At 44.2% G+C, this 24,347-nt stretch overlaps 1 protein-coding gene across 3 annotated transcripts in view; it reads right to left on the bottom strand.

Annotated features, from left to right (window-relative positions):
* The window catches only part of TRIM55 (tripartite motif containing 55), a 42,352-nt gene that overhangs the window by 5,231 nt on the left and 12,774 nt on the right, over positions 1 to 24,347 (bottom strand). Inside the window, exons 5-9 of one of the 3 annotated variants that reach the window (XM_060116002.1) lie at positions 15,469 to 15,702; positions 15,096 to 15,118; positions 14,869 to 14,993; positions 13,451 to 13,653; positions 11,821 to 12,108 (exon numbers count right to left, since the gene is read on the bottom strand). The exons of 1 other annotated variant lie outside the window; for it this stretch is intronic. In XM_060116002.1, coding sequence (XP_059971985.1) covers positions 11,821 to 12,108; positions 13,451 to 13,653; positions 14,869 to 14,993; positions 15,096 to 15,118; positions 15,469 to 15,702 — 873 coding nt within the window. The remainder of the gene's footprint in view (positions 1 to 11,820; positions 12,109 to 13,450; positions 13,654 to 14,868; positions 14,994 to 15,095; positions 15,119 to 15,468; positions 15,703 to 24,347) is intronic. One more of the 3 variants, XM_060116003.1, reaches the window with a different exon arrangement.

Genomic DNA, 24,347 nt, shown 5'->3' with positions numbered 1-24,347 from the left:
CAGCACGGTCACTTTGGGCTGGGATGCACTCGCCCACAGAGTTTTCCACAGTGCTCACCATTCCCTTTTGCCTCCCCTGCTGCAAGGCTGTTTTCAGCAGTCATTTGTCACTGTGCTTGTACAGTTGCTATGCTCAAAGTAAGTTAAGAGGAAAGCAAACAATGTCATGTATTATATTTGTGCTCCTATCAACATTTTTTCTTTCACCTCACCTGCTTTTTCATTAATCGTACCTTCTTGGTCTCTAAAGGCACACAAGCTTGTTGCTCTTAACAGAAGGTTAGTTTTTAGTAGGAAGGTGTCAAAGAAAAGAGAGGATAATACTCAATGGAGTCTCTGGCTTGATTTTTATGCTAAATGGGATGAATATTTTTAAAAAGCCAACATGCTTCTTGTGGCAATATTCTTGACAATCAAAGCGTGAAACTGCCTTCGGCGTTTCACTGAGGCCAAATGTGTCCCTGGACACTTAGCGCAGGGGATATAACTGGGTGCCGTTTTGGAGGAAATGCTCTTGTTTGGGCTTGAGGGCAACACCAGTAACCCCCTTTACCTAAATGCGGCTTTTGACCCACTTGATTCACTGACTGAACAAAACGAAACAGACGCTTTCCTGATACTCACTCTGGCCCACATTTATAAGAGGAATTATTTTTTGCTAGCCCGAAATAAAAGAGTGATCTGTGCCAGGTCATTTTGATGAGTAACCAGTCCCCTCAGACTGCCTCTAAGCTTCCCAGGGCCTCCGTAAGGTGCCAGCCTCAGCCCTTCCCCAAATGAGCATCGTGTACACCACCCACGATTCTGATCCATTACAATGTAACTGTCCTGCGTTCCATTCCCTCAGGCTTATCCAAGTGATAGTAACTGATTGGATAAACTGAATTGCAACTGAGACATTAATGGACGCTGATGGCTCCAGGTCCACCCCTGCCAGTTACCATTTTACCTAGAAATGGCCCACCTCACCCTAAGGGCCGGGCGTTGTGGACATGTCAGCCACATGCCCAGCACGGAAGGAGGTGCTGGGGGCAGTGAGGAAACTGTGTCCAGCCCCACACCTGGGCCTCCCCCTCCTCTCTGCCGCCGTGAATGCCAATCACAAATTCAACCTGACGGAAGGATCTGGTTACCATGCATGTTAAATGCCAGTCTTTCCAGGTCAATCCAAAAGAAGCCTTGAGCATCCACAGTGAAAGCCATTTGCCTTAAAGGAATGTGGGTGAGAAGGGTAAGGCTAGACTTGAGGCCGCTGAGTGGGCGACCACCAGTGTCTGTCCTGCACCTGCTGGGCTGGGTCAGAGAATCAGAGCCAGATGCTGGAAACAGGTGTAAGGAGGAATGCCGAGGTCAAGAGTAGAAGGTTTATTCAGGAAGATTGAACCCAAGTATTGGCCTGCCCCCTGCTTAGCATTCCTGAATCTCAGGCCCTTGGAGAGCTTAAGCATTATGGATTCCAGACTGGAAAAGAGAGTACAGCCAAGACCCTGGGCCAGTCATCAGTGCCTGAGAAGTGACTGGGGCATGGTCTGTGACTCACAGCCAAGGGTCTAAGCCCTGGAAACTGGGTTGGGCAGGTCCATCGTGGGCAATTCTTTCACAGGAGTGCAGTCGTCTCTGCTCAGTGGCAGAACAGTCAAGGTACGTTAGGGATGCAGCACAGAGCTGTGACAATGCAGCAGGCTCTCCACAGATGCTAGAGGAAGGAGAGAGGTACCCCTCGCCCCACCAAATGAGCCCTGGAAGGAAAACATTCACTAAAGAGCATTTTTTTTTTCCCTTGGGAGAATTTACAGTTGTGCACACCGAGGGGTGGAAGGGATGGATGAAGGGAGTTGATCTCGGGGCTTCGTTGCCGTTAGCTGTCTCCCTCTTGCTAAGTTAGGGAAGATCAGAAACCAGGACTATGAAACGAGAAGAAATTAAACTCACTTCCTTCTTCTTAACCTGGAGGAAGATGTGTGGTGTACTCTCTTTGGTCTGTTTCAAACATGGTGTCTAGGAATTGATGGGGTCGGTGGGGAGCAGGAAGGAGGGGTGAAAATGCTGATATCACAGTTCTGCAAAAACCTACAGGCAGCCCTCTTCTCAGGCACGGACCTGACATTGTGGGTCCGGCACGGAGTGTGTGTGTTCTCAGCCTTTCTGAAAGGAGAACTGAATTACAAAGGATGCTAATTAGATCATTAATTCCTCACAAACGGGACTTCTTTGCCTTGTGTGGGGGAAACAGGCAAACAGGTTTTCCAGAGCCGTGGGAGGCTGATGGTATTGCTGTGCCCAATTCATGGACAAGAAAGCATGGGATGGTTGAGCAATTGGCTCAGAGTAACGCGGTGGGTTATGCTGAGACCATAAACCCAAGGAGAAAAGAGGCAGCGAGTGCTGCTGAGCATGCGAGACTCAGGGCGCAGTCTGACGCCACCCCAGGAAGTCAGAGACAGGGAGGCAGGTGGGTCAGCAGCCTGGGGTGCAGCTGAAGGACTGGTGCACTCATCTGCAATGTATGCGCCCATCACTGCAGGCAGTGGAGGCCGAGAACCGACTTCTCTATGCCCATGTGTCATGGGTGGTGAGTCAATGCAGAGAACCCTCGGTCACACTATTTTTGCCTCAGTCACATCAACCCAGGAAAAGTGGGGGTTCGCCCACTTTTCCTAGATGTGGGCACGGCCTCCATTCTACTGCACGCACACACTCCGTGGTGGTGGACAAGGGGTCACTGGGCACCAAGCTCCCAGCTGCTCCATGATTTGGAGCAGGTCACTCATCCCCTATAATCCTCCACTAAAAAATGAGGAAGTTTAACAGTTCGTACTGTGCAGGGTTGTTGTGAGGTTTGAATGAGAGAACCTCTGGCAAAGACCTTGCCCTTTAGTTATGGTCATTACCACGTGGCACTGGTTTCTCACGATGGTGGATTCCTTCTTTGCTTTGTTGGTTGTAGTGGGGAAAAGGCCTGGAAATCACTGAGATACATAAATAAAGACAGAAAAATATCCACAGGATGTACAACACTAACAAGAGTCTTAGAATCAGAATAATAAACATTTAAAAAATACGGTAAGCAGGGCTTCCCTGGTGGCGCAGTGGTTGGGGGTCCGCCTGCCGATGCAGGGGACGCGGGTTCGTGCCCCGGTCCGGGAAGATTCCACGTGCCACGGAGCGGCTGGGCCCGTGAGCCGTGGCCGCTGAGCCTGCGCGTCCGGAGCCTGTGCTCCGCAACGGGAGAGGCCACAGCAGTGAGAGGCCCGTGTACCGCAAAAAAAAAAAAAAAAAAAAAAAATACGGGAAGCAAAACCCAACTAGCTATGTCATAACACCTCCCCCAGAGAGCTGTCCCCAGTGCCTGCGTTACTGTTTTCAGGAATCGGAGAGCTGTAGGCACAGGTTGCCAGGGGAAATGAATTCATTACGCTGCTCACACACAATTTACATTACATTTCCCTCTTTAAAACAGATACATCCATTTTAGCTTCCTATTAAAGTGACTTTTACTAAGGAAGCTATTTGATCCTGAGAAATATAGCCTACAGTTTCAGTATAGAATTTTTTTTTTTGGCCCTTCTAGAAAAGTCCCCAAATTGACAGTTATTAGGATGTCACTTTCCCAGCAGGAAAAACAAACAAACAAAAAAACCCAGAAAGAGAAAATTGCAGTTGCAGGATACAAATGAAAAAGCATTAATAATATTCATATAATAGTCTCATTAAAACTGACTTCTTTAAATAAAAACCTTACTCCAAAATTTTTTCTATGTAAAAATGCCTGCATTTCATTATCAGAACTTCTTATAATTTCCGGGACTATTAAGTACTGGACAATGTTATGCAGTAAATGTAGGCTAGTCCTGAGTGCTGATTGGTTGTCTCTCTATTTTTACCAAGTGAAATTCCAGCACAGTCAGGGTGCCTGGCTTATCAGCGATTCGATTCATAAGCTAATTTGTAAAACACAAGCAATTGCTCTCAGTAGGGGTTTCTATTTGAAAATAATTTGACACCCTGAATCCCTCAATTAAATTTAGAGAACATAGTTAAATTTTCATTCATTTCAGTTTGTTTTGGAAAATTAAATAGATCATTTCAAAGAACACAGGACCTATAGTCACACTCATGGGAAATCATATCCTTTCCGTTTTTTTTTTTTTTTTTTTGAGGTACACGGGCCTCTCACTGTTGTGGCCTCTCCAGTTGCGGAGCACAGGCTCCGGATGCGCAGGCCCAGCAGCCACGGCTCATGGGCCCAGCCGCTCTGCGGCATGTGGGATATTCCCGGACCAGGGCACGAACCCGTGTCCCATGCATCGGCAGGCGGACTCTCAACCACTGCGCCACCAGGGAAGCCCTGGAAATCATATTCTTGGTCTCCTGCTTTATTTTTTTAAATGTTCTGTGATACCTTGTGAAATTGATCTTGCTCAGAAAAGAAGCTTTCTGGACGTATAGCCTCAGGCATCTCTCACCTCTCAGTCCCTAGTGGCAGCTGGAGTTGATATTTGCCCTTAGGATCGGAGTGAATGATTTGGTCTCAAAGGTTATTTGCATGAAAATTATTTTATCTTTGTGTGTGTGACAGCTCGTGGGGACCCAGAGCTCCACACACCTGCTTTTCCTTGGAACGTTGGCTGTTGTTCATCCCAGTTTAAGAAAATATTAATATTTTCAAGGGGACTGAATCTTGGGTTAGTGAGAAATTTGATAAGATCTCAGGTCTGGGGACACATGTATTGGTTTCTGAGACTAGGAAATAAACTCTGGGCTTTAAGAATCTTGGCTAGTGCCATGTGTCTTTCTTTCCTCCTTCCTGCCTTCCTTCTTTCCTTCTTTCTTCTAAGAAATGTTTCTTATTTTCCCCTGGAAACACCTTTATAACCTCATGGGACAACATTTATAGAACCTGGGTTGGGGACTAAGATGGCCATGGGCTGGTTTTCCTTGGAGATACTTCCCGCACTGGACTCCACATATCCCTTTTGCTATTTTAGAGTGAAGAGCCCAAAGGTGTGGGTAACCCACATTGTCCCTGATGTTCTGTCTCTGAGCTCATGATATATTCGATAGGAAGCATCTGGGAGCACTCAGGAAGCATCTGGGAGCACTCAGGACAGGAGGAAGGACCACCTGCACCTTCTTGTCAACACTTGGGCTGGGAACCTTGGACCTTCTCAGCCAAGAGGACAAGCCCAGGGTTGGAAGTCCCTGGCCCACGACAGGGTGGCCTCTGCAGTTCCGTGGAAAGTGGTATAGCCAGGACAAGGAGTGAACTGGGCCAGAGGCACGTCATTAAAATGTACAGACATATTAGCTCATAAAGCAATTTACACTTAAGCTAAAAATAGGGCCCCACAGACTGGTGAAAACCAATCATCAGACTGTAAAGTTCAGCTGTGTCACTTAAAAGCATCAGGCACCTCAGCCATCGTGGCCCTTGCTATGCTTGGCCCTGTGCGTGGCTGTGAAAGGAAGGGGATACCGGTGTGTTGGATTTAGGCCGTGAGGTCTTCCGTGGCCAGCCGTTTGGAACGTCTTAAGGCTTGTCAGCATCTTCCTCCTCCAGGCTCTCCCCATCGGCCCTCTAACTTTTCTACCCAACCTTAAAAAATAGTATTGATCTATGAGAGCGAGGACCTCTCTGTATCCATTCAAGCAGGCAGACACAAAAAGAGTTATTTTTTTTTAACACTTATCTTGGGATAAATTCTTCAAGAAAATATAACAATGCTAATATAGGCACCTAAACAGAGTTTCAAAATACATGAGGCAAAGCGGATAGAACTGCAAGGATAAATAGACAAATCCACAATGAGAGTCATAGATCTCAAAATTCCCCTCTCAGCGACTGATAAAACAAGTAAGCAGGAGATCAGTGAGGATAGAGTGAAGCTGAACAACACTCTCTGACCCGGTGGACATTTATAGAACACCCCACCCAACAACAACAGAAAATACAAGGTTTTCAACTGCACATGGAACATTCACCAAGTTAGCTCATATTTGGGGCCATAAAACAGATCTTAATACATTTAAAAGGACTGGACTCATATAACAAATATTCTCTCTCCACAACGGAATCAAACCAGAAATCAAACAGAAGTCAATCTGGAAAATCTCCATACAATGAAATACTACTCAGGAATAAAAAGAAAGGAGCTACTGATATATGCAACCGAATGGATGACTCAAGAGTGTTATGCAAAGTGAAAAAAGCCAGTCACAGAAGTCTATATATTGGATGTTTCACTTATACAGTCTTCTAGAACTGGCAAAACTATAATGACAAGCAAAACAGCAGCTGGGATGCAGGAAGGAGATTAACTGTAAAGGCACGTGAGGGAACTTCTTGGAGTGACAGAAATACTCTATAGCTTTACTGTGATAGTGGCTACACATACTTGTCAAAATGTATTGACCCGTACACTTAGAATAGGTAAATTAAAAATTCACATCATCTGTCATCTCTTCATTCATCTAATATTCCGTGACTACCTTTACTGTGTACATTCTAAGTCTTTGCTCTACTGGGCAATGAGGCCTAAGTACCTTTAGGTGGACTTAGACATGGACTTTGTGGAGTTTATAGCATCTCAAAGGGTAAAATCACAGCTGTGTAAACATTCAGCTAAAAGGGTGCCTAGGAGGAGATTTGGAAACAGTTTAGGAATTAGGGATTTATGTAAGAGCTTCAAGGCAAGAAATACATTTTGAGAAATGCAATGGCTAATCTATTTCACTGAAAATCTATTATTATTATTGTCACCCAGAATGATTTGTGTCAGGCCTAAGTCCATAACCCTCCCAATGAAAGCATCCTGAAACAATTGATAAAATTCTTAGTACTAGATTTTTCCCTCTCTAATGTTGTGCAAATAGATGAATCCTTTCACCGAGTAGTTGCTTCCTTTTCCTCATGAGAAAACTAAGGCTCAAAGAAATTAAGTGTCTAGAGTCAGACGCAGAAGGGGCAGGACAGGAGCCTGAGTCCTGTCTCTTGATTTCATTGATCTTTCCGGAGCCCCAAGCCTTCGCAGAGCATCTATCCAACTTGTTTGTCTATTTTCAGACTTGAAGAATGGAATGTGGAAAGTGGATATTCTATCCTTGCAACTACAAATAGCTACGATACGGTGAAAGCTTTCAGGGTCTCTGACAACTACAGCTTCATGCTCTGGTGAACTAGATAAGCTGTGGTTCTTTACAGAGGTAGACGTGGCAGAGATTTTAATGTCAACAACCCCCTCTCCAAAGCAACTGGCTTTCTGCAGAGGTGTGTGTGTGTGCGCGTGTGTGTGTGTGTGCGTGTGGTGGAAGTGGGGCTGGGGTCCTCCGACCTTGAGGCAGCTGCCATGGTCCAGAGCAAATGTCAGCCAGAGCAGCTGCCCAGTTAATCTACCAAATAGGGAGACATTTCTCTGGAAGTCCCTGTTCCCTGTACAGCTCTCATCAAATGGTTTGAATAAACTCTTCCAACCAAAGCCACTAAGCCTCACTGGGAAGGGAGGAAGGGGAACACGGAGGGGCTTTCAATTGTTGCTGCTCCCACTTCTGGAAAAATCTAATTGCCACGCATATGCCCAATAAAATACCCAGTTATCCATGAGGGTGGGCGCGGTCCCGGTGTTAACACTTGGGTGTGATTTGCATGTAAGTAGGTGGGAAGAGCAGGGCGGCAGAGGAAGCAGGTTGGACAAGGAAATCACCCAGGAGATGCGGCTCACAGAGACTGCTTTCCAAGGGCAGCCGACCTCATCACTGTGTGCTCCCATCTTATTATTGCCATGTCTTCTGAGGTGGACTAGGGCGTGGTGCAATTTTTAAAAAAAATAAATTTTAAAATTAACACATGAAGTAGATCGAATGCTATTTCCTCCAAACTCCCTTTGCATTGACTGAGCACACAGCAGGCCTGGTCTAGAAGGGTGGGAACGTAGAGGGCCATTCCGCAGCGAAAGACCAGTTCATGGGATTTCCCTGGCGGTCCAGTGGTTAAGACTCCACACTTCCACTGCAGGGGGCACGGGTTCGATTCCTAGTCTCCTGATTGGGGGACCTAAGATCTCACACGCCTTGCAGTGCGGCCAAAAAAACAAAAAACAAAAAACAAAAACAGTTCATATATATGGGCTTTGCGCAGTGTGATATAGGGCTGAATCCAAACCTTGTGGAGAAATTAGTTTTTCTTTGAGAATGAAGGTGGGGAAGGCAACATGTACCTCTGATCTAACAAAAAGCAGAATCCCGGTTCACCACCGGTGCAGAGTCAACGTCTGTTTTTTTTGCCATGGCCAATTTCTGACGCATAATCTGCCTACGTAATCAGGTGAAGAGAGAAGCTATGTGATAAAGTAGAGTTAATACAGCATCAGAAATCACAGGCAGCAAAAGCAAGGGCAGGCTGTGTGTATGGCCATGAGGAAAGCACCTGGAAACATTTGCCTTCTTAAAAGGTTTGCAGTTCCACTGATGGGGCTGAAGTGAGTTTACAGATCAGCAAGATCCTTAGATGCTTCTGAAAGTCTAAGGCAACCTCGTTTCCTGACAGGGGACCATATGCTTAAGAGAGGTAAGACTACCAGTGAATCAAGGGGAACTTTTGTGTCACAACCTAAATGTTCAGGGAAAGACTAATGATGAAGTGTGAAATTCTAAGAAGCTAACATTGCGTTGGACAAATATTAATCTAGTGAGCTGGGTTCTGAGGTAGTGAAGGTGAATCAGGCCTGCGAAACCTTCACAGAGGTGGGGAATTGGATGCTGTGGTGACATCTCTGTCCATCTGTTCATACCCTCTTTCAGGCAGGGATCAAAGAGTGGTCCTGCATCATGAATAGGTTTCCTTCGCTACGTGAAAGGCCCTTTCTCAAACACCAGGAATGACACAAGCAAGGTTCTTTGAAATAAGAAGGTCAGTTCACCCTATCCACCCCCCGCCCCACCTGCCTCAGCCTCGTGACAGGCATGTGAATGACAGCATCCATGACATGGGCTCAGTGGGTGGCAGACAAGAAGCATGACTCTCCCCCTGCAGCCTCGGAGAAGCATTACACAGATACATGGCCACAAAGCCCCAAACCTGAATTCTCAGAATGTAAACTGAACTCTTCAGACAATTATTCAGATCCAGTTATTCAGGATATTCCAATTATGCATGGAGTTTTCTCTCTCCCCATTGGCCCCACTGAGTCCATGGCCAATACTTCCTCCCCTGCTTTTCACCACAAATAATGACAGGAGGAGGAGTTATGCACCTGAGCGGATGATAAGGACACTCAGAGCATTCTAGGGTACACAGGTTTCTGGCTGACTGTTAGACACTGGGGCAGGTCCTACTCACACACAGTTATAGACATGACAGGGACCCATGGAGAGCCTACTGCCATTGCTGAGCAGACAGCTAATGAGGCAGAAAGGAGCTATGATTGGAGCTTCCAGAGGAGTCAATGTCAACCAGGGAAAAGTCAGCAAGCCAGAAATAGCTGAGTCCTTTCAGCACTAGTCACCCCGAATCACTTCTGAGCTACAGGCACAGGGAGCTGGGTCTTGGGTCCAGCAAGGTCATTTACTCAAAAGCACATGGGGTTTGAATCTTTAAATATGATTCATTAAGCTGATACTTTTCAAAAGGCTGCAAAAGGAGTAAGATGTCAGTCCCTAAGCAAACCTCCTAAAAGTAATCAAGAAAAGGCTTGACCATGAGAAAGTATATCAAAAATAATATGCTGTTTGCTGGCTTTATGACTTTTCTTTGGTTCTGATTCTTTATGGCCAGTAGATGAACATTGGCCTTCTGGCTCCTTATGCATTCAGATCTCACCTGGCTGAAATGTCCCTGATGTGGCTGTCCCCATGGCACCCTTCTCTCAGGGCTCCCCTCTCCCAGGAGAGACACTGTAGAGTCTGAGGGTTCAGAAAGAACTAGAAGTCACCTGGTCCACCTGCCCATCAACGCAGTTACCTGGCCACCACCTGGGCACCTCTCTGGTGAGGCAGATGAAACACTGCTACGTAATCGATGGAAACCCTGCGTATCCCTGAATCAGGCCTTTGCTGGTCCTCGACCTACTTTAAGAGCGTGTGAGTCCTCTCAGCATTATGGACATCTTTTGAAACTGGCCTCCCCTAATGGCTCTTCTGGAGGGTCCACTCCCACTGGATTACTGAATAATTGCCCACGGAGTCTCTGTTCTGAGTCAGGATCCCCCTCCATGCAGGTTTAGATGATGGAGTGATTCTCCTCAGGAAGGTGCCTTAAGGCCACGAGTACTGTCTAAGAACTTGGTTCTTTTTAGGTGGCTGAGCCTCAGAGTTGGGGAGAAATCCATCCCTGGGCCTATGGAAGAGGGACATTCTAGAAGAACTACACGAGGTGTTAGTCAAGGGAAAAGAAAATATTTCCTACCCATTAAAGTAAAAATCAAGCACTGAGTCTGACTCCAGATGTAGTGCAGTACAAGAAAAGCCCAAAGCGCTAGGCAGATTGCTAACTCCTGTGAGAGAACAAGAAGAAAGCTTCACTGATATTATCACAAATAATATTTTTCAACATCATTTAGATAGATCTTTCATTTTCGTTTGGAGCGTTCTCCTATTTCGGGTTATTATTGTATTACTGTTTTCAGAAAACGGCTCCTCCTGACTCAACTTCCACTAAATATGTAAGGAATCCCATAAACTTTCTAGAAATAAAGTTCCCATCAATTTTCTAGAAAACTTTCTACTCCATTTTTTTTAACCTAAAAACAATCACAAAAGGTTTCCTTATACCAAACGTTTAGTTTTGTCATTTTTCATCTGTGACAATAAATACGTGGCACAAAAGCATGTTCATCTTTGAATTTTCCAAAAATCATGTCCATTTATTACCTCATGGAATCGAGGTTCACTTGAGCAGGTACAGTCAAGAGAGTAATTTTATGATTTCTGAAAAAAATGCTATCTGTTGTTCGTAATCACCCGATGACCCAGGAGCACAGAACTCGAGCATATTTCTCTGCCAGCCCCGTGTCTGGGCGACACTCACACGCACACGTCGTGTAAGAATACTCATGGGTATGGAGTAACCATGAACATTCTTCCATGTGAAGAAATTGAGCAAGATTTCTTCTATGGAATCTTTGAGCCATGCAAACATCTAACCCAGTGTTAGGAAGAAGACGTGGACTTCAAACTTGCATTATAAAAAGATAAAAAGAGGTATTGAATGACCCTTTAAAAAATTCCAAAGGAAGAAAACCTGTGCTTTTCTGCTCCCAGGAGCACATGCTTAGGAAGCACCAGTTTAATTAAGCCAAGACTATCTTTGCCCAGCTGTCACTGGCACACGCCCAGAACCCATGAATCAGGTTATTTTTCCAGAGTGGACACAGAACTCAATTGAAATGTGTTCCTTGGGGGTTGTTGGGAACGACACAAAAGCAGGTGATTAGTCTTTGGAAGCTCAAGGATGTTGCAGAAAAGGCCAACCAAGGTCAAGTGGCCTTTGCAGAGGGGAGCTAGGGACACCAGCCAGTCACTGCAGACGGAGCAGCTTTCACCTGCAGGCCTAAGGGCCAGGCTCGCTCGCACCCCTCCCCTGGGAAGCCAGGTGTGAGGTCGCCACGCATGAGCAGAGTGAAGTCAAATATGTGTTTCTTGTGTTTCATGTAAGGCTTCGAGAAACAAGCCAACCCGGGAGGGATGAGTTGTTTCTGTTTTTCCCAAGGTCCTGGGTCTCTCTGCCCCTTTGGAAGCCCTTCCTTCTTGCCGGCTGGACCCCGGGCGGCACGGGGGTGGGGGGTGGGGGGGCGGGTAGCATTCAGACACCAGAGCATCGACACTGACCTGAGAAGCAGCCGCAGGCGAGCTAGTCTCCTTACCGCTCCCTGCTGCCCTCTCACTGGCTGCGGCGTCGGCCCCTTCTGCCTTCCGCACACTCGGAGCCTCAGAACCCGAAGGCCCTACGAGCCCCAGACCTTCGCTCCCTGGGGTGGAAGGTGGGTTTGTGGTGGTTTTCCGCGTTTGGCCTTTATACCAACTAGGGTAAAACAAGGGATCCGCAGTGTCCGTTGCTGCAGGGACTGGAGTTTCAGACTCTGTGGTCTGCTGAGAGCCAGTGGGTACAACCTCCCCCTTCACAGGACAGATACATTCAAAAGTAAAAAAAAAAAAAAAAAAAGGAAGAAGAAGGAAAAAAAAAGCCAGTTGATTTTAGTTCCCTTGCGGTTTGAAAACTGATAGGTCTCTGCGCAGTGCCCGATCGAGTGCAGCTTTTCAGCTCACCCCACCCTCCGCGAGCACTAAAGGCAAGAACGCAGCTAGCGGCCCTCTCTCTCGGCATCTGCACGTGCCCCTCTTCTTTTCTGGGCTTGTCTTTCACCAGATGGTGGCCTGGGCAGGCAGACAGCAGAAGCCTAAAACAAAGGTTGCTCATAAAATATCAGATATGGGAGAAAGGGCAAATTATTGACCAGCATTAATTTTTTTTAGGTTATATGTGGGCCCCCAAAACCTCTTTTCTAAAACCAAAAATTGATCTGGTTGATCAAACCCAACTCTCATTCAGTTGCCACACCACTTTCGATTTCAGTGCAATTGGTATACCCAGAATTTCAAGATTCTAGGAGCTATAAATAGTATTTTAGCCCAGTTTCGTATGGAGACACAGCATAGGATATAATTCCATCTCTGAGTTGCCTCTCTGAGGTTTTATTACTATAGATAATTCCAATCCACTTTGAAACCAGGACTTTTTTTTTTTAATGCATCTTCATTGTCCACAAACTCAACAGGTTGGGATCTGTCTGTTAAAGGTGTCATGCAGTCAGTACAGAGGCTTGAACACCAAACAGTGACATCTTAGAAACATAAAGTCAGTCAATCAAGTACAGTATCTGGGATGAGCTAATTTCCTAAGAAATTTTTAAGAACAATTCTGTCAACACATCATCTCATCAAATGACAGAAACACAGAAAACTAAGCTTCACCTATTTGCCCATGGAACAAAAGCTATGGTTCTGTTTCAGGGTAAGCAACGGGGACATAAACTAGCATGGGTTCTCTGTTTAGTTCCTTTATTACCTACAGAAAATTCAAAGTTCCGAAAGTATAACCATTTTTATTTCTCAACCTACATCCTACATCTGTACTCAATCCTCACGATATCAGCTCTCTGTGAACTAACATGCTACGCACACACACACAATTTCCAAAGAGTGCCTCAGATTTGAGGGTGACATTGGTGAGAAAATCATGTGAAACTAAGTCTTGCCAACCAGTTATAACCACAGAGAACCTGCTGAATCACCTAGAGGACTTTCTCCCTGACGCTGCGACTGCCCTGAAATCTTTTGTCTTCCACGTACAAGTGTCTGGCATAGAGTTTCCTTTCCTTGACGTAGAATAAATTGTTCAGGCTGTTCAGCAAGGAAGCACGCGTGCATGGCCTGTAAGGAGGGGCTCAGGAACGGTTACCTGTGTCACCGGGGCATCCGCAGCGGGTGGTAGGGCTGGGGGAGGCTCCGGGGCAGCCTGGAGCTCTGAGGTGGGCGGACAGGGCTCCAGGCCTTTCTCTGGACTTTCATCTCCTCCTGATGACTCTGTTTGAACATTTTCCGCCTCTTCCACTTCTACTACCTCTTCTCCCTCTCCCTCTCCTTCTTCTTCATCTTCATCTTCTGGTAAGGCAATGCATTTTCATATCGTTATGATTACCACTGCGGCCAGGAAAAACACTACTGGCCACTATTTATAGCTCAGATTAAGGTCAGGGCTGGGGAGATCCTGTCCATCAGACACTTAACTGTGGCCCGAGTATGCCACGGCGGGGCTTGAGCTTCTAATTAAATGTGGACAACTGTGAGAAAGGTTCCAGCCATCACCATCCTCCTTGTTCCCCTCGCCAGTACAGAGAGCTGTCCTCACCACCGTGCACCATCCACCTGACCCCCGGAGGCTGTCCCCATTTTTATCCTGTTCTGTCACATTTGCAAGCTCCCGGAGGGCTGGGACTGTCACTTATTTATCTCTGTCAAATTAAATGGAAACACAACTCTCTTCCCTATGTCCAAAAACACCGGCCCTGTTTAATTTATCACATTCTTTGTTCAGTGAATGCTGACTTTTGCCACAGTTAACGCCTCGACTCTTTTCTTCACCTCCTGATCTTAATATTTCCTCAGGCAATATTAATGAGAGACGGTATTAAGGATTTTTTTAAAAGATTCATCCTGAAGATTTGCTACTAAAGTTCTATCTGTGGGCACTGATACAAGTTTACGGCATCATAGTGGTCTAGCCAAGGAATCTCATCATCTAAATCAACTCTTTCATCAGGATCAATTTCCAAGCATGGCATTTCTAGGCCAAATGCTAGGGGTGTGTTTAGAACTCATTGAGTGCATCTGATCACATAGCCTCAGTTTTATTTCCAGGTGTGACTTACTCTGTGACCCATTGCTTTTCTTGCCCTCTAGAGTGTAACTGAACGTGCTACAGTGTCTAATCCAAGTGTCTACTATGTTTTATTTTTATCTCATCCTTAACCTTGCCCCTGATGACACTTCACATTATTATGATTATGGCTGACACCTTGTGTAGGGTTGAAGTTGAGATATTATCATCACCATCGGTTATTAAATATTTGACAACCCAGAGTTAAATGCCTAATACCAGAATTATAATAAGCACTGTGATATGCAAAGCTAAATAAACACCGTCAACAAACGATATGATTCTGTCATGAAATAGAGCTTCACGTTGGATTATGATCCTTGTAAAGTTGTCGACACCCATTGAGGAGATGATCCTGAATCCCCCTTTCCTCCCACCGAACCCATCTGACGCTTTCACACACCTGAGATTTTGGCCAAATGGTCACAAGAATAACAAACCTCTGTAAAAATCAATTTCGCGTATTATTTTTTCTTCTCTACTGAGGTTGACTGCAAAGTGGTTCATGCTCTCATAACCATGTTCTATTTTCTCCATCTGAAATGCCTTCGATGCTTCAGAAATTCTGCAACAAAGACAAGTTGCCACTTTCTGTCACTGTGTAAAGTTTGACAGCCTTGGGTAAAAATGAAAAGTATACTTTTTTCATGAAATGAAAACGACTTACTTTTGTAACAGGGTTTTGGCATTCTGTGGAAGCAAACAAAAGACAGGCTGACTTAGATTCATTTCATCAAAGACGGTGTTGAGATTTAATTCTTTCCTTTGCTGACTCTGAACATCTCATAGCTTAGTTTCTAAATGCTGTAAAGAACTGCTGTTTTATACCAGAACCCTTTCATATTTAAGCAATGCCATGGTCCCTTAAATATATGCTTATGAAATAGTTTAAACAGATGGAGATATAAGCACATATATTTTGGTTGAGAAGATAGATCAAAATGAGATGTACAGAAAATAATGAAAATGTGATGACAGCTATTCAGGATCATCTCCCCACCGTCTTGGTTTGTTTCCTCAGGGGCCAAAGGGATACTTACCTGCAGAAACACTGCCATTTCCGGCTCATCCATGAACTGTATCCCTGACTCAACCAACTTTGACACGTTCTCCAAATGGTCAGAATACTTTTTGATGAGAGCACGGACATGTTCCAGCTTCTCCTCTTGGGTTCGGGTGATGACTTGGGTCATTTCGTTCTTCCTCTCCTCCAAGATGCCATACAGGTAATCAAACTTCTCACAAAGTTCCTGTTTCTGTTTTCTGCAGCATTCCTGTTAGTTGGGTTAGCTAATGTTAGAAAGTGTTCAAAAGAGTGTCTTATCTGGAGAAATCACCTGGACATTTCGGGAGAAAAGAAAATTTACTTACGTAGGATATTTTTTTCTTTTCCCTTAGCCTGTCCCTTAGGTATACATACCCACTGTGTTGAAAATCCCATTTTTATCATATTTGATACTTAGACCATCCCAAATCAATCAAATTGGCTAAATGGATGGATGATTTTTCATTTTTTTGGCCGCATCACATGGTTTGTGGGATCTTAGTTCCCCGACCAGGGATTGAACCCGGGCCACGGCAGTGAAAGCACCGAGTCCTAACCACTGAACCACCGGGGAATTCCCTGGATGATTTTTCAGTCTTCTGTTCTTTATAATTGGAGAATTTCACAGAAATTAGGACAGATTTGGTTTTAAGTTATATATTTTATATTTTCTTTGGAATGAGTATATGTGTGTATTTGGAAAAAACCATGGTACTTCCTGATTAGTACCCTTCAGACTCTCTCTGCTCCATCTACATTGCTATTGTCCTAGTTTCAGTCCTCCCATGTAGATTCTGGAGCTTCCCAATGGCCTCTGTATCTGGGATTCCCTTCTTCAAGTCAGCTCACACACTGTAGCCAAATTCGTTTTCCTGGCGTACAGTGCTTCTTCTCTACTATGACTCCCCATTGCTCAAAGAATAACATTAACTTCATAACTAGCTTTCAAGCCTGTCCATGACCTGTTTCCAGCTTTCCTTCGTAATATTCTACTATCCTCCATCACATACCCTGTGTCCAGCAAAAAATGAACCACTCGCTTTCTTTGCTCGTGCTCTCCCCTCTGTTTAGAATGTTTTTCCCCAATTCACAGTTGCAAACTCTAAGCAATCTTAAAAGACACTGTTGACATACCGCTTCTTCCATAAAGAATCTCTATGACTGAATGTCATCTTGTTGTTTTTTTGTTTTTTTTTTTTTGCGGTATGCGGGCCTCTCACTGCTGTGGCCTCTCCCGTTGTGGAGCACAGGCTCTGGACGCGCAGGCTCAGCGGCTATGGCTCACGGGCCCAGCCGCTCCGCGGCATATGGGATCTTCGCGGAACGGGGCACGAACCCGCGTCCCCTGCATCAGCAGGCGGACTCTCAACCACTGCGCCACCAGGGAAGCCCCTGAATGTCATCTTTTAATCCTCTGAAATCCTATAATGGTTACTATGTATGGCATATACCTGTATCCACCAGATCCTCTATTTATCCAGTACTGTCCAAGAGAGGGAAATACTGGATCTAGTCTTTGATTCCTGGAGAGAAGGTTTGCATGTGAGGTCAGGCTTGTGCACTTGCATTGTGTGGCTGAAGCATCTCCCATTCCATCCAGCTCCCTTTACTCTGAATCCATGTTTAAGCCCTAATTAACTTTCTAGTTGGCCTTGTCATTGGCCTTTTGGTTTTCTAAGTTCCAGTAAGCTTGGTGTGTGTGTGTGTTTGTGTGTGTGTGTGTAGGCCAATTTCCTTGGACTCGACCATCTCTGGGTCCAAGACCTTTACAACTTAGAGCAGGTTTTGAGCCAAGATGATCCAACCTAGGTCTCCTGCCTGGTAGGGGCTTCTTGTGAATCCAGCCATTTATCTCCGACATCTCTGACCCTTGTATGACCCTTATTACATGTTTTTTCATTTTAGTAAACACTGGTCTCTTTGATGTCATGTGTCACTTTCTTCCTTTCTTAAATATCTAAACTATGGTCTCCTTGAGGATAGAATCTGGGTCTGCCTAGGACACATACCAGTTTGGATAGTAGATGCTCAGTAAATCTCCACTGAGTAGATTTTTTTTAATGATGTTTTATCTTCCCACAACTTATCTACTATTCTCAGAGTAAGTGGGGGAGGATGAACCAAACCAAATTGTTGATTATGAAGATACTCCTCAAATGTGTAAGAAATACATCCCTCACCCTGCTGACTCCTTTGGACACAGTCAATTCTCATCACAGTTTCCAACCAATTATAATTATAATGCACAAAGATGGTTCAAATTATTTTATTAGTGAATAATAGCTATTGCTGTCATCCACCCACCCATTCATTCATTTAACAAACAGTTCTTAAGTGGGACACTTGTGTCAACCACTATCCAAGGCTCTGGTGATCCAACAATGAATTAAACATGGTTCTTGTTCTCAAGGAGCTCACAGTTTACTGAATGAGAAAGACTCCGAGCCAATAGTGTAATCTGACCTAGTAGCCTGAATAATCAAATTATGTTAGAGATTCATACCAGGTTTTGTAGAAGCATAGAGGTGGGGCCTTAATCAACCCTCTGTGTGGGTGGGGGCCATTTGAGGGGAGCAGGGAGGGGTTGCCTCAGGAAAAGCTTCTTAGAGGAGGTGGTGCCCGAGTTTGGCCATAAAGGATGAGTAAGAGCAGAGGAAGTACAGGGAGGTGAGAAAAGCCTGGGGTCTCGGCAGTTGTCAAAGTAATAGGACAAGGGCCCACGCAGCATGTCCAGACATGGAAAGTGCTGGACTTGCCGAATTTCCATCCAGTTTTAGCCATTTAGCTTGAGATTTGGACCATTATGAGGCCTAGGAACTGTAGCCTGTTAGTATCTTCCCAATCAAAATTTCTTCCATTGTATTACTTACTGTTCTAAGCTTACAGGCAACCATGTGCCCACTGCACTTCTCAAATATGCCTTTGATGTCCAGAAGCTCTGCTGTTTTCTGTGATCATACATTGGTTTCTAGCTTATTTTTCTAAAACAAATTGTGCACTTGAAACATTTATAATGAATACTATATTAAGATGTATTATTGGTAGAATATCTTTGTTTCATAAAAGTTTTCTTCTATATGATTTCATATGTGTGAACATTCAAGCCTATGAAAGCCAATGGTTTGCAGTGGGAGCGATGTGACGTCAGGTGTCACAGCTAGTGTATTCTCTTAAGTCCAATAAAAATTAGATCACTTATTTCAGCCATCTAAAGTTTACTTAGTGGTTTAAACAGGATAACTACTTTATTCTTATATTATTTTGAATTCCAAGTATTATTTTATTTCTACTCTGCTTTTTTAATGATTTGTACTATATTGAACTTTAATAAAATTACTGTCATTTTAATAGCAACTATCATTTGCTTATACTTTACAGTGTAGGAAATACTACCCCATGCATAGTATATGCTTAATTATTATTATTATATGACTACATAGCGTGTAAAGCACTTATAATATTACCTGGCACATAGTAGGCACTATGTCAGTGTTTGTTAAATTTAGATTCAATTTTCCTTAATTTGAGTCATTCAACTGTAGAATTTTGAAGCTGCACGGACTACCAGAAGTAACCTCCAAACTAACCATTTCACCTATGTGGAAACTGAAACTCGGCAGAATTAAGTCACTTTCTCAAGCCATTTACTGTTGGTGCCTGGTATAGAGCCAAGGTCTCTGAACTCCTGGGTCATTGCCACTCCCACCACACAGCTGTGATATACTCTAAAGTAACTTGGAAAAAAAAAGTGTGACCTGCTTATGTACTGAATATATACCTTTTAACAAATCTACCATCTGAAAGTAGGCTTTTAAAGGCAAGAATCCTCAAATTGTTTCAGAAATATATTCATTATAATTCTTTCAACAAAGTTCACTAAATGCTTACTATGTATCAGGCATTATAAGATCTAAAAACCGGCCATATTTTCCCAGGGTTCAGGAGGATGGTAGAAAAATTATCGTATTTTCTAATTTCTAACAGAAAAAACCTCACTTCTTTTTTTTCTCTTGCTGACCTTGCCTTTAATATAATTCTATGCAAAATATGTAAGAGTTGGACAACTCTGTTTCTAAAAGAGGAAAAATGCATGCTTCTTTTTTGGAATTATGAAATTGGTACTTACAAACTTTTAGAAATTCACTTAAGATGTTCAGGTTAACCTAATGTCAGATTAAAATGAAAAATAGAAATACTCCATGAAATTGAAATTCTTCTATTTTTCACGCATACTCTTTGAGGTAGAAGCAATACATGAGATACTAACGTGGTCACCCTTCAATCTTTCTTGGCTACGAGACCTTCAAAGTGCTGTGAAAGTCACTGAACATCAAACAGCTCAGTTTATCAACTTGTCCTCTGAGGTAATTAGGGAACAGGTGTATATGCTATAAGAAAAAAACAAAAACAAAAAACCACACTCTCAGAGGCCACCTTGCTACTGACAGTGATTGATTACTCTGATATCAGTACCTACTGTGCCTTTGTAAGTGTGGACCTGAAATGCTTTTAACAGAGTCTTTCTAGCAACATAAAAATGGAATGGAAAAAACGTGGACCTCTGCATCATCAAAACCTCTTCAGAGAGTACACTTTAAAGGATGATTGTTACCTGCAAAAGCATGATAGCAACCATGTTTATCTCTTCTGCACAAAAACCTCCTCACCTCAAAGATTTCTCCTTGCTTTTATCATACCTTTTCATTTATTTGAGTAAAAAGGCATGTATCTTTAAGCTCAGTTCCAGGCTGTGTACCTCCCCCCATTTCTCTGTATACTAATTGAATCAACATCTATACATTCTGAACTTTCAAGTTTATTTTTTCAAATATTGTCCATTTTATTCCTTTTGATGCCTGTAGTTCCTTTGTCCCCTCTATGTGGGGTGTGGTGTTGGATGTGTGTGTGTGTGTGTGTATGCACACACGTGTTTCTGCATGAGTGTGTTTAGCAACTGAAGTAACTTCCATCATAAATGCACTGGTGTTGGCCTCCAAGTATATTGTGATGCAAAGCCTCTGACTGCAACATGACCTTCCTCCTGGGGCTCCCAGGACAGTTATGTTTATATTTATTTATGTAGAAGAACAAATTGTCTGTAATACTTTAATGGAAATAAAATCCATCCCATCTCTAGGGAGAACCCAGCATGGGGGCAATATACCAAAAAGGGGTGATTTTATAAAAGGAAGACTAGTTTGCCCACATTGAAATGGTAAAATAATGACAGGTAGAATATTTGTTTCTAACCAATGCCATAATATCTGGATGAAAAGAAAAAACTGAGTAGTCATTTGGTTGTTTCCTTAGAAGTGAGTAGATAACCTTCAATATTTATCTTAAAAACATTGTTTCGATGTTGCCTTTATAGAAATGTTAAAATTGACAGATTCTAATTTTTAGCCATCCTTATATTTTAGTGGCAATAAGAAAAAATAAGATACATGACTGCAAAGAGAAGTTTTCATGGAAAAAAAATCAGCAAAATAGATGATCATATACTAAAGAGTAGATAGCCTGCCAAGCAAAGCACCGTTATGAGGTTTTATCGTTAGATTTTCAGTGGCTCACCCTTTCCCCAGGCACTTATTACTCTTTGCAAACAATCTTGTTATTTGTTTGCCTTATTGTCTAACTCCTCTACTGGAATAAAACCTTCTTAAGGGCAGGAACATTTTCTGTTTATTTCATCTTTATTTCCCAGCATTACATGTGCAGAATATGGCATGTAACGTTTGAACGACTGGATGAATGAATGATATATGACTTGTATTTAGGAAGAGTCAGCCCTCACTCACAAGTTCCTACTTTGTTCTGTTCCCGAGACATAGGTATTTAAGTGGATACTCCAAACCTCTTCTTTCAACACTCAAAAGAAAACAGCAAAAAATAACTAGGCAACTTTAGGGAAGACATTTAACTCAGGACAGTTTTTTTTAATGTGTACAAGAAGGGATGGGATTGGATGATTGCTAAGGTCCCTTCCCACTCTACAGTTTCAAGGCTCTACAACTTCAGGTAAATGTGGAGTTATTTGGAGTCTTTAGACAATAGGGTGCCTCTTTATATGTAAAATGCCTTTTTCCACTCATGGCAAGTTTCACAGTGGTCATCACAGCACTGAGATGTGAATTACACATCCTAGCCCAGCAACGTCAGTCCCAGGTTTGGAATGTGCCAAGGCCACGACAGGAAACCTAAGACAATTGTGACCACTGCTCTTACCATGTAAGGAGCATAGCTCTGTGACCAAAATAGAGCTGAAGATAAGCTCTGAGCCCCATCACTTGTCACTGAGCAACTGTGGCTCTACTCGGCCCATTCATATCTACACCACATTCCTCAACTTTCGAGACACCCTTGTTCAAAACAGCAGCTCTGGGTCTGGAAGGGCCCACTTAGCTTCATTTGACATATGGTACTTCAAAATTCCCTTCATTAAACCAAACAGGGTTTCCTTCCCTTTCCCCTCAACACCCCTCTCCCCCCCGCAAAAAATCAGACAGTAGATTAATAAGATTAAAGAAAGAACTATATTAAGGTAGGAAGATTCTCCTGAGGAATTCAAGTCCAACCCTTCATTGGTAAAGCCCAATTCCAATTACGAGCACATGATAGAAGCCCCATGAGCGCAGACTAGGATGAGAACCCAGGTCTCTGACAGGCTGCCCTAGAAAAGGGGCAGACAAATTAGAAAAATATCATCCCTCAAGGCACACAGGCTGAACACAGACTGGAGTTCAGCCCCTCCCCATCCACTCAGTGTCTCTGTGCAGGGCTTAGTGGAAGAACTCTATTCAATGGCCATGGGTCTCAGGACTCCCAAACTTATGCTCGTTTCCACCATGTTGCATTACCACCCACTTCGTGTTAGAAGAATAATTATGTTATAACTTATGGCATTTCAATTCTTATTCCTGGGCTTCTTGGTATTAGGGGTTTTCTGGACCAGTCCAGATCATTTAGAAGATCGTTGAGAAATCCTCTGAAGGCTGAGGGTCAGGTGAGCCTGCCCTGACTTGAGCCCCATGGTTCAGCGAAAGCATGGGACCAGACGGAGGCAAGCTGGGCAGCTGTTTCATTCACTCCCGTCTGCTGTTGGATAATCAGCACGCTTCCTGGAAGGGGCTCAGCCTCCCTTTGTTGCCAGTATTTCGAGTTATCACAAAGCCTCAAAGAATAGAGCTAATATCTACTTCCATTCATTTTCGATTTTTCCCACCGCAGGGAGTTGCTTCACCCTGCCTTCATAATTGATCAAGACCTTGAGGTCTTATTCCGACACCATTTAAAAGATGCTCCAGATGCTCCAGTGGTTCAAACAATTATTAGCATCATTAGATTACGTGTCCTCTTTCCAAGCTGAGTGTGACAGCAATACAAGGTGACACTTACGGAGCCCCCAGCATGTGCCTCTTAGTCATCACCAGCAACACTGTGAAGGTTTATTAACCCCCCTGTTCCACTGAGGGCATTGAGGGACGGGGAGAGGAAGTAACTTGACCAAGGTCGTATCATTCAGTGGCAGAGCCAAACTGCAAACTCTGAAATCTGTTCTTCAAGCACATGTCATAATCCTGGCGTGCTTATTAGGGTGATTCTCACTATATTCATCCTTCATATTTGTAACTGCATGGACCATGTCTCAAAGCTGTTTGGTTAAAATCACTGATTTGGAAATATAATGGACTTGTTGTCATTGCAAAATCATTGGAGGATTTTATTAAAAGTGCTGTTTTTCAGATACTGGAAATGCTCAAGATCAAATATTTATGATTCAGCTTGCAGCTGTTTCCCCTAGACGGATGTCCACGCAGAACATTATTTCTAGGCCGATCTGCCTCGGGACTGCTCGTGTGAGTAGCCTTCTCTCTTGGGTTTCCAGTGACCTAGGATAAGCGCCATTTGGAAAGACTACAAGAGGGAGGTTACGTTTTCTAGGGATGAGGAATGAAAGTCAAGCACGTTCTTCTGGAAGCAGAGAGCTCCCGAGACAGTGCAATTCTCCACCCCCCACCAGCAGCCCCCCTACTGTCCCACCCCATCCCAGAACAGCTCCAGGCCTGGAAAGGCAAGTGTAGCTTTAGATCATGCTGGGCTCGTCTAGAAGGCCAGAAGGCCCTCCAACAACCTGCAATCACAAGCTCTGAGAACGTTTCAGGCTCAGCCACCTCAGTCAGGAGGACCAGGAAGACTGCAGGTTCCTCCATCCCCCATCGGCCCACAGCAAAGAGGGAATGCCACTCCTCCCCAACTCAGTTCAGACTCCCTTTTGTGACTGTGGTCTGTCTCAAAGCCACTCTCATCATCACTGCAAACTCACATCAACCGCATACATTGCGTTTAAAGGATTACAAGGAGTCCCCAGCGTGATTTATCCTAAGCTCAGCAGTTCTCCAGGGCTGATCCTGGGCCAGCTGCCTGCCCAGGCCAGGCCTGCAAGACATTACATGATTAGGGACAAAATTAGACATTTGCAAGGAACGGTCACTACTACCAAAGAGCAGGTGTCAGGGCCCCGAATGGGAGGCCACGTAATTAGGGAAGGATAGTGCCCACCCCAGGGGCTGCTCCATTTCCTGTCCCTACGGAGCTCTTCACCAATCAGAAAAGAGAATTCTTCAAAAATAGCTCCCCACCCCCTGGCTGGGAGCCGCCAATGGCTTCTCGGAAAATGTTTCCAGGCAGGTGATGAGCAGAGCCACAAAGGGAAACAACCACCCCAGGCAGGACAGGAGACACAGGAGCTCTGTGACCCTGACCTCTGGTACAGAATTCACCTGCTTGGCAAGGTAGACCCCAGTGCGCTTGGCTGCGCGCTGCCCTGCTGCTTGGCCTGCTGATAGGGCCCTGGCTCTGCGGGAGGCCACATAA

Source organism: Mesoplodon densirostris, chromosome 13 (genome assembly GCF_025265405.1).
Source record: "Mesoplodon densirostris isolate mMesDen1 chromosome 13, mMesDen1 primary haplotype, whole genome shotgun sequence".
Classification (NCBI taxonomy): domain Eukaryota; kingdom Metazoa; phylum Chordata; class Mammalia; order Artiodactyla; family Ziphiidae; genus Mesoplodon; species Mesoplodon densirostris.
This window is presented reverse-complemented; position numbering and strand designations above follow the sequence as displayed.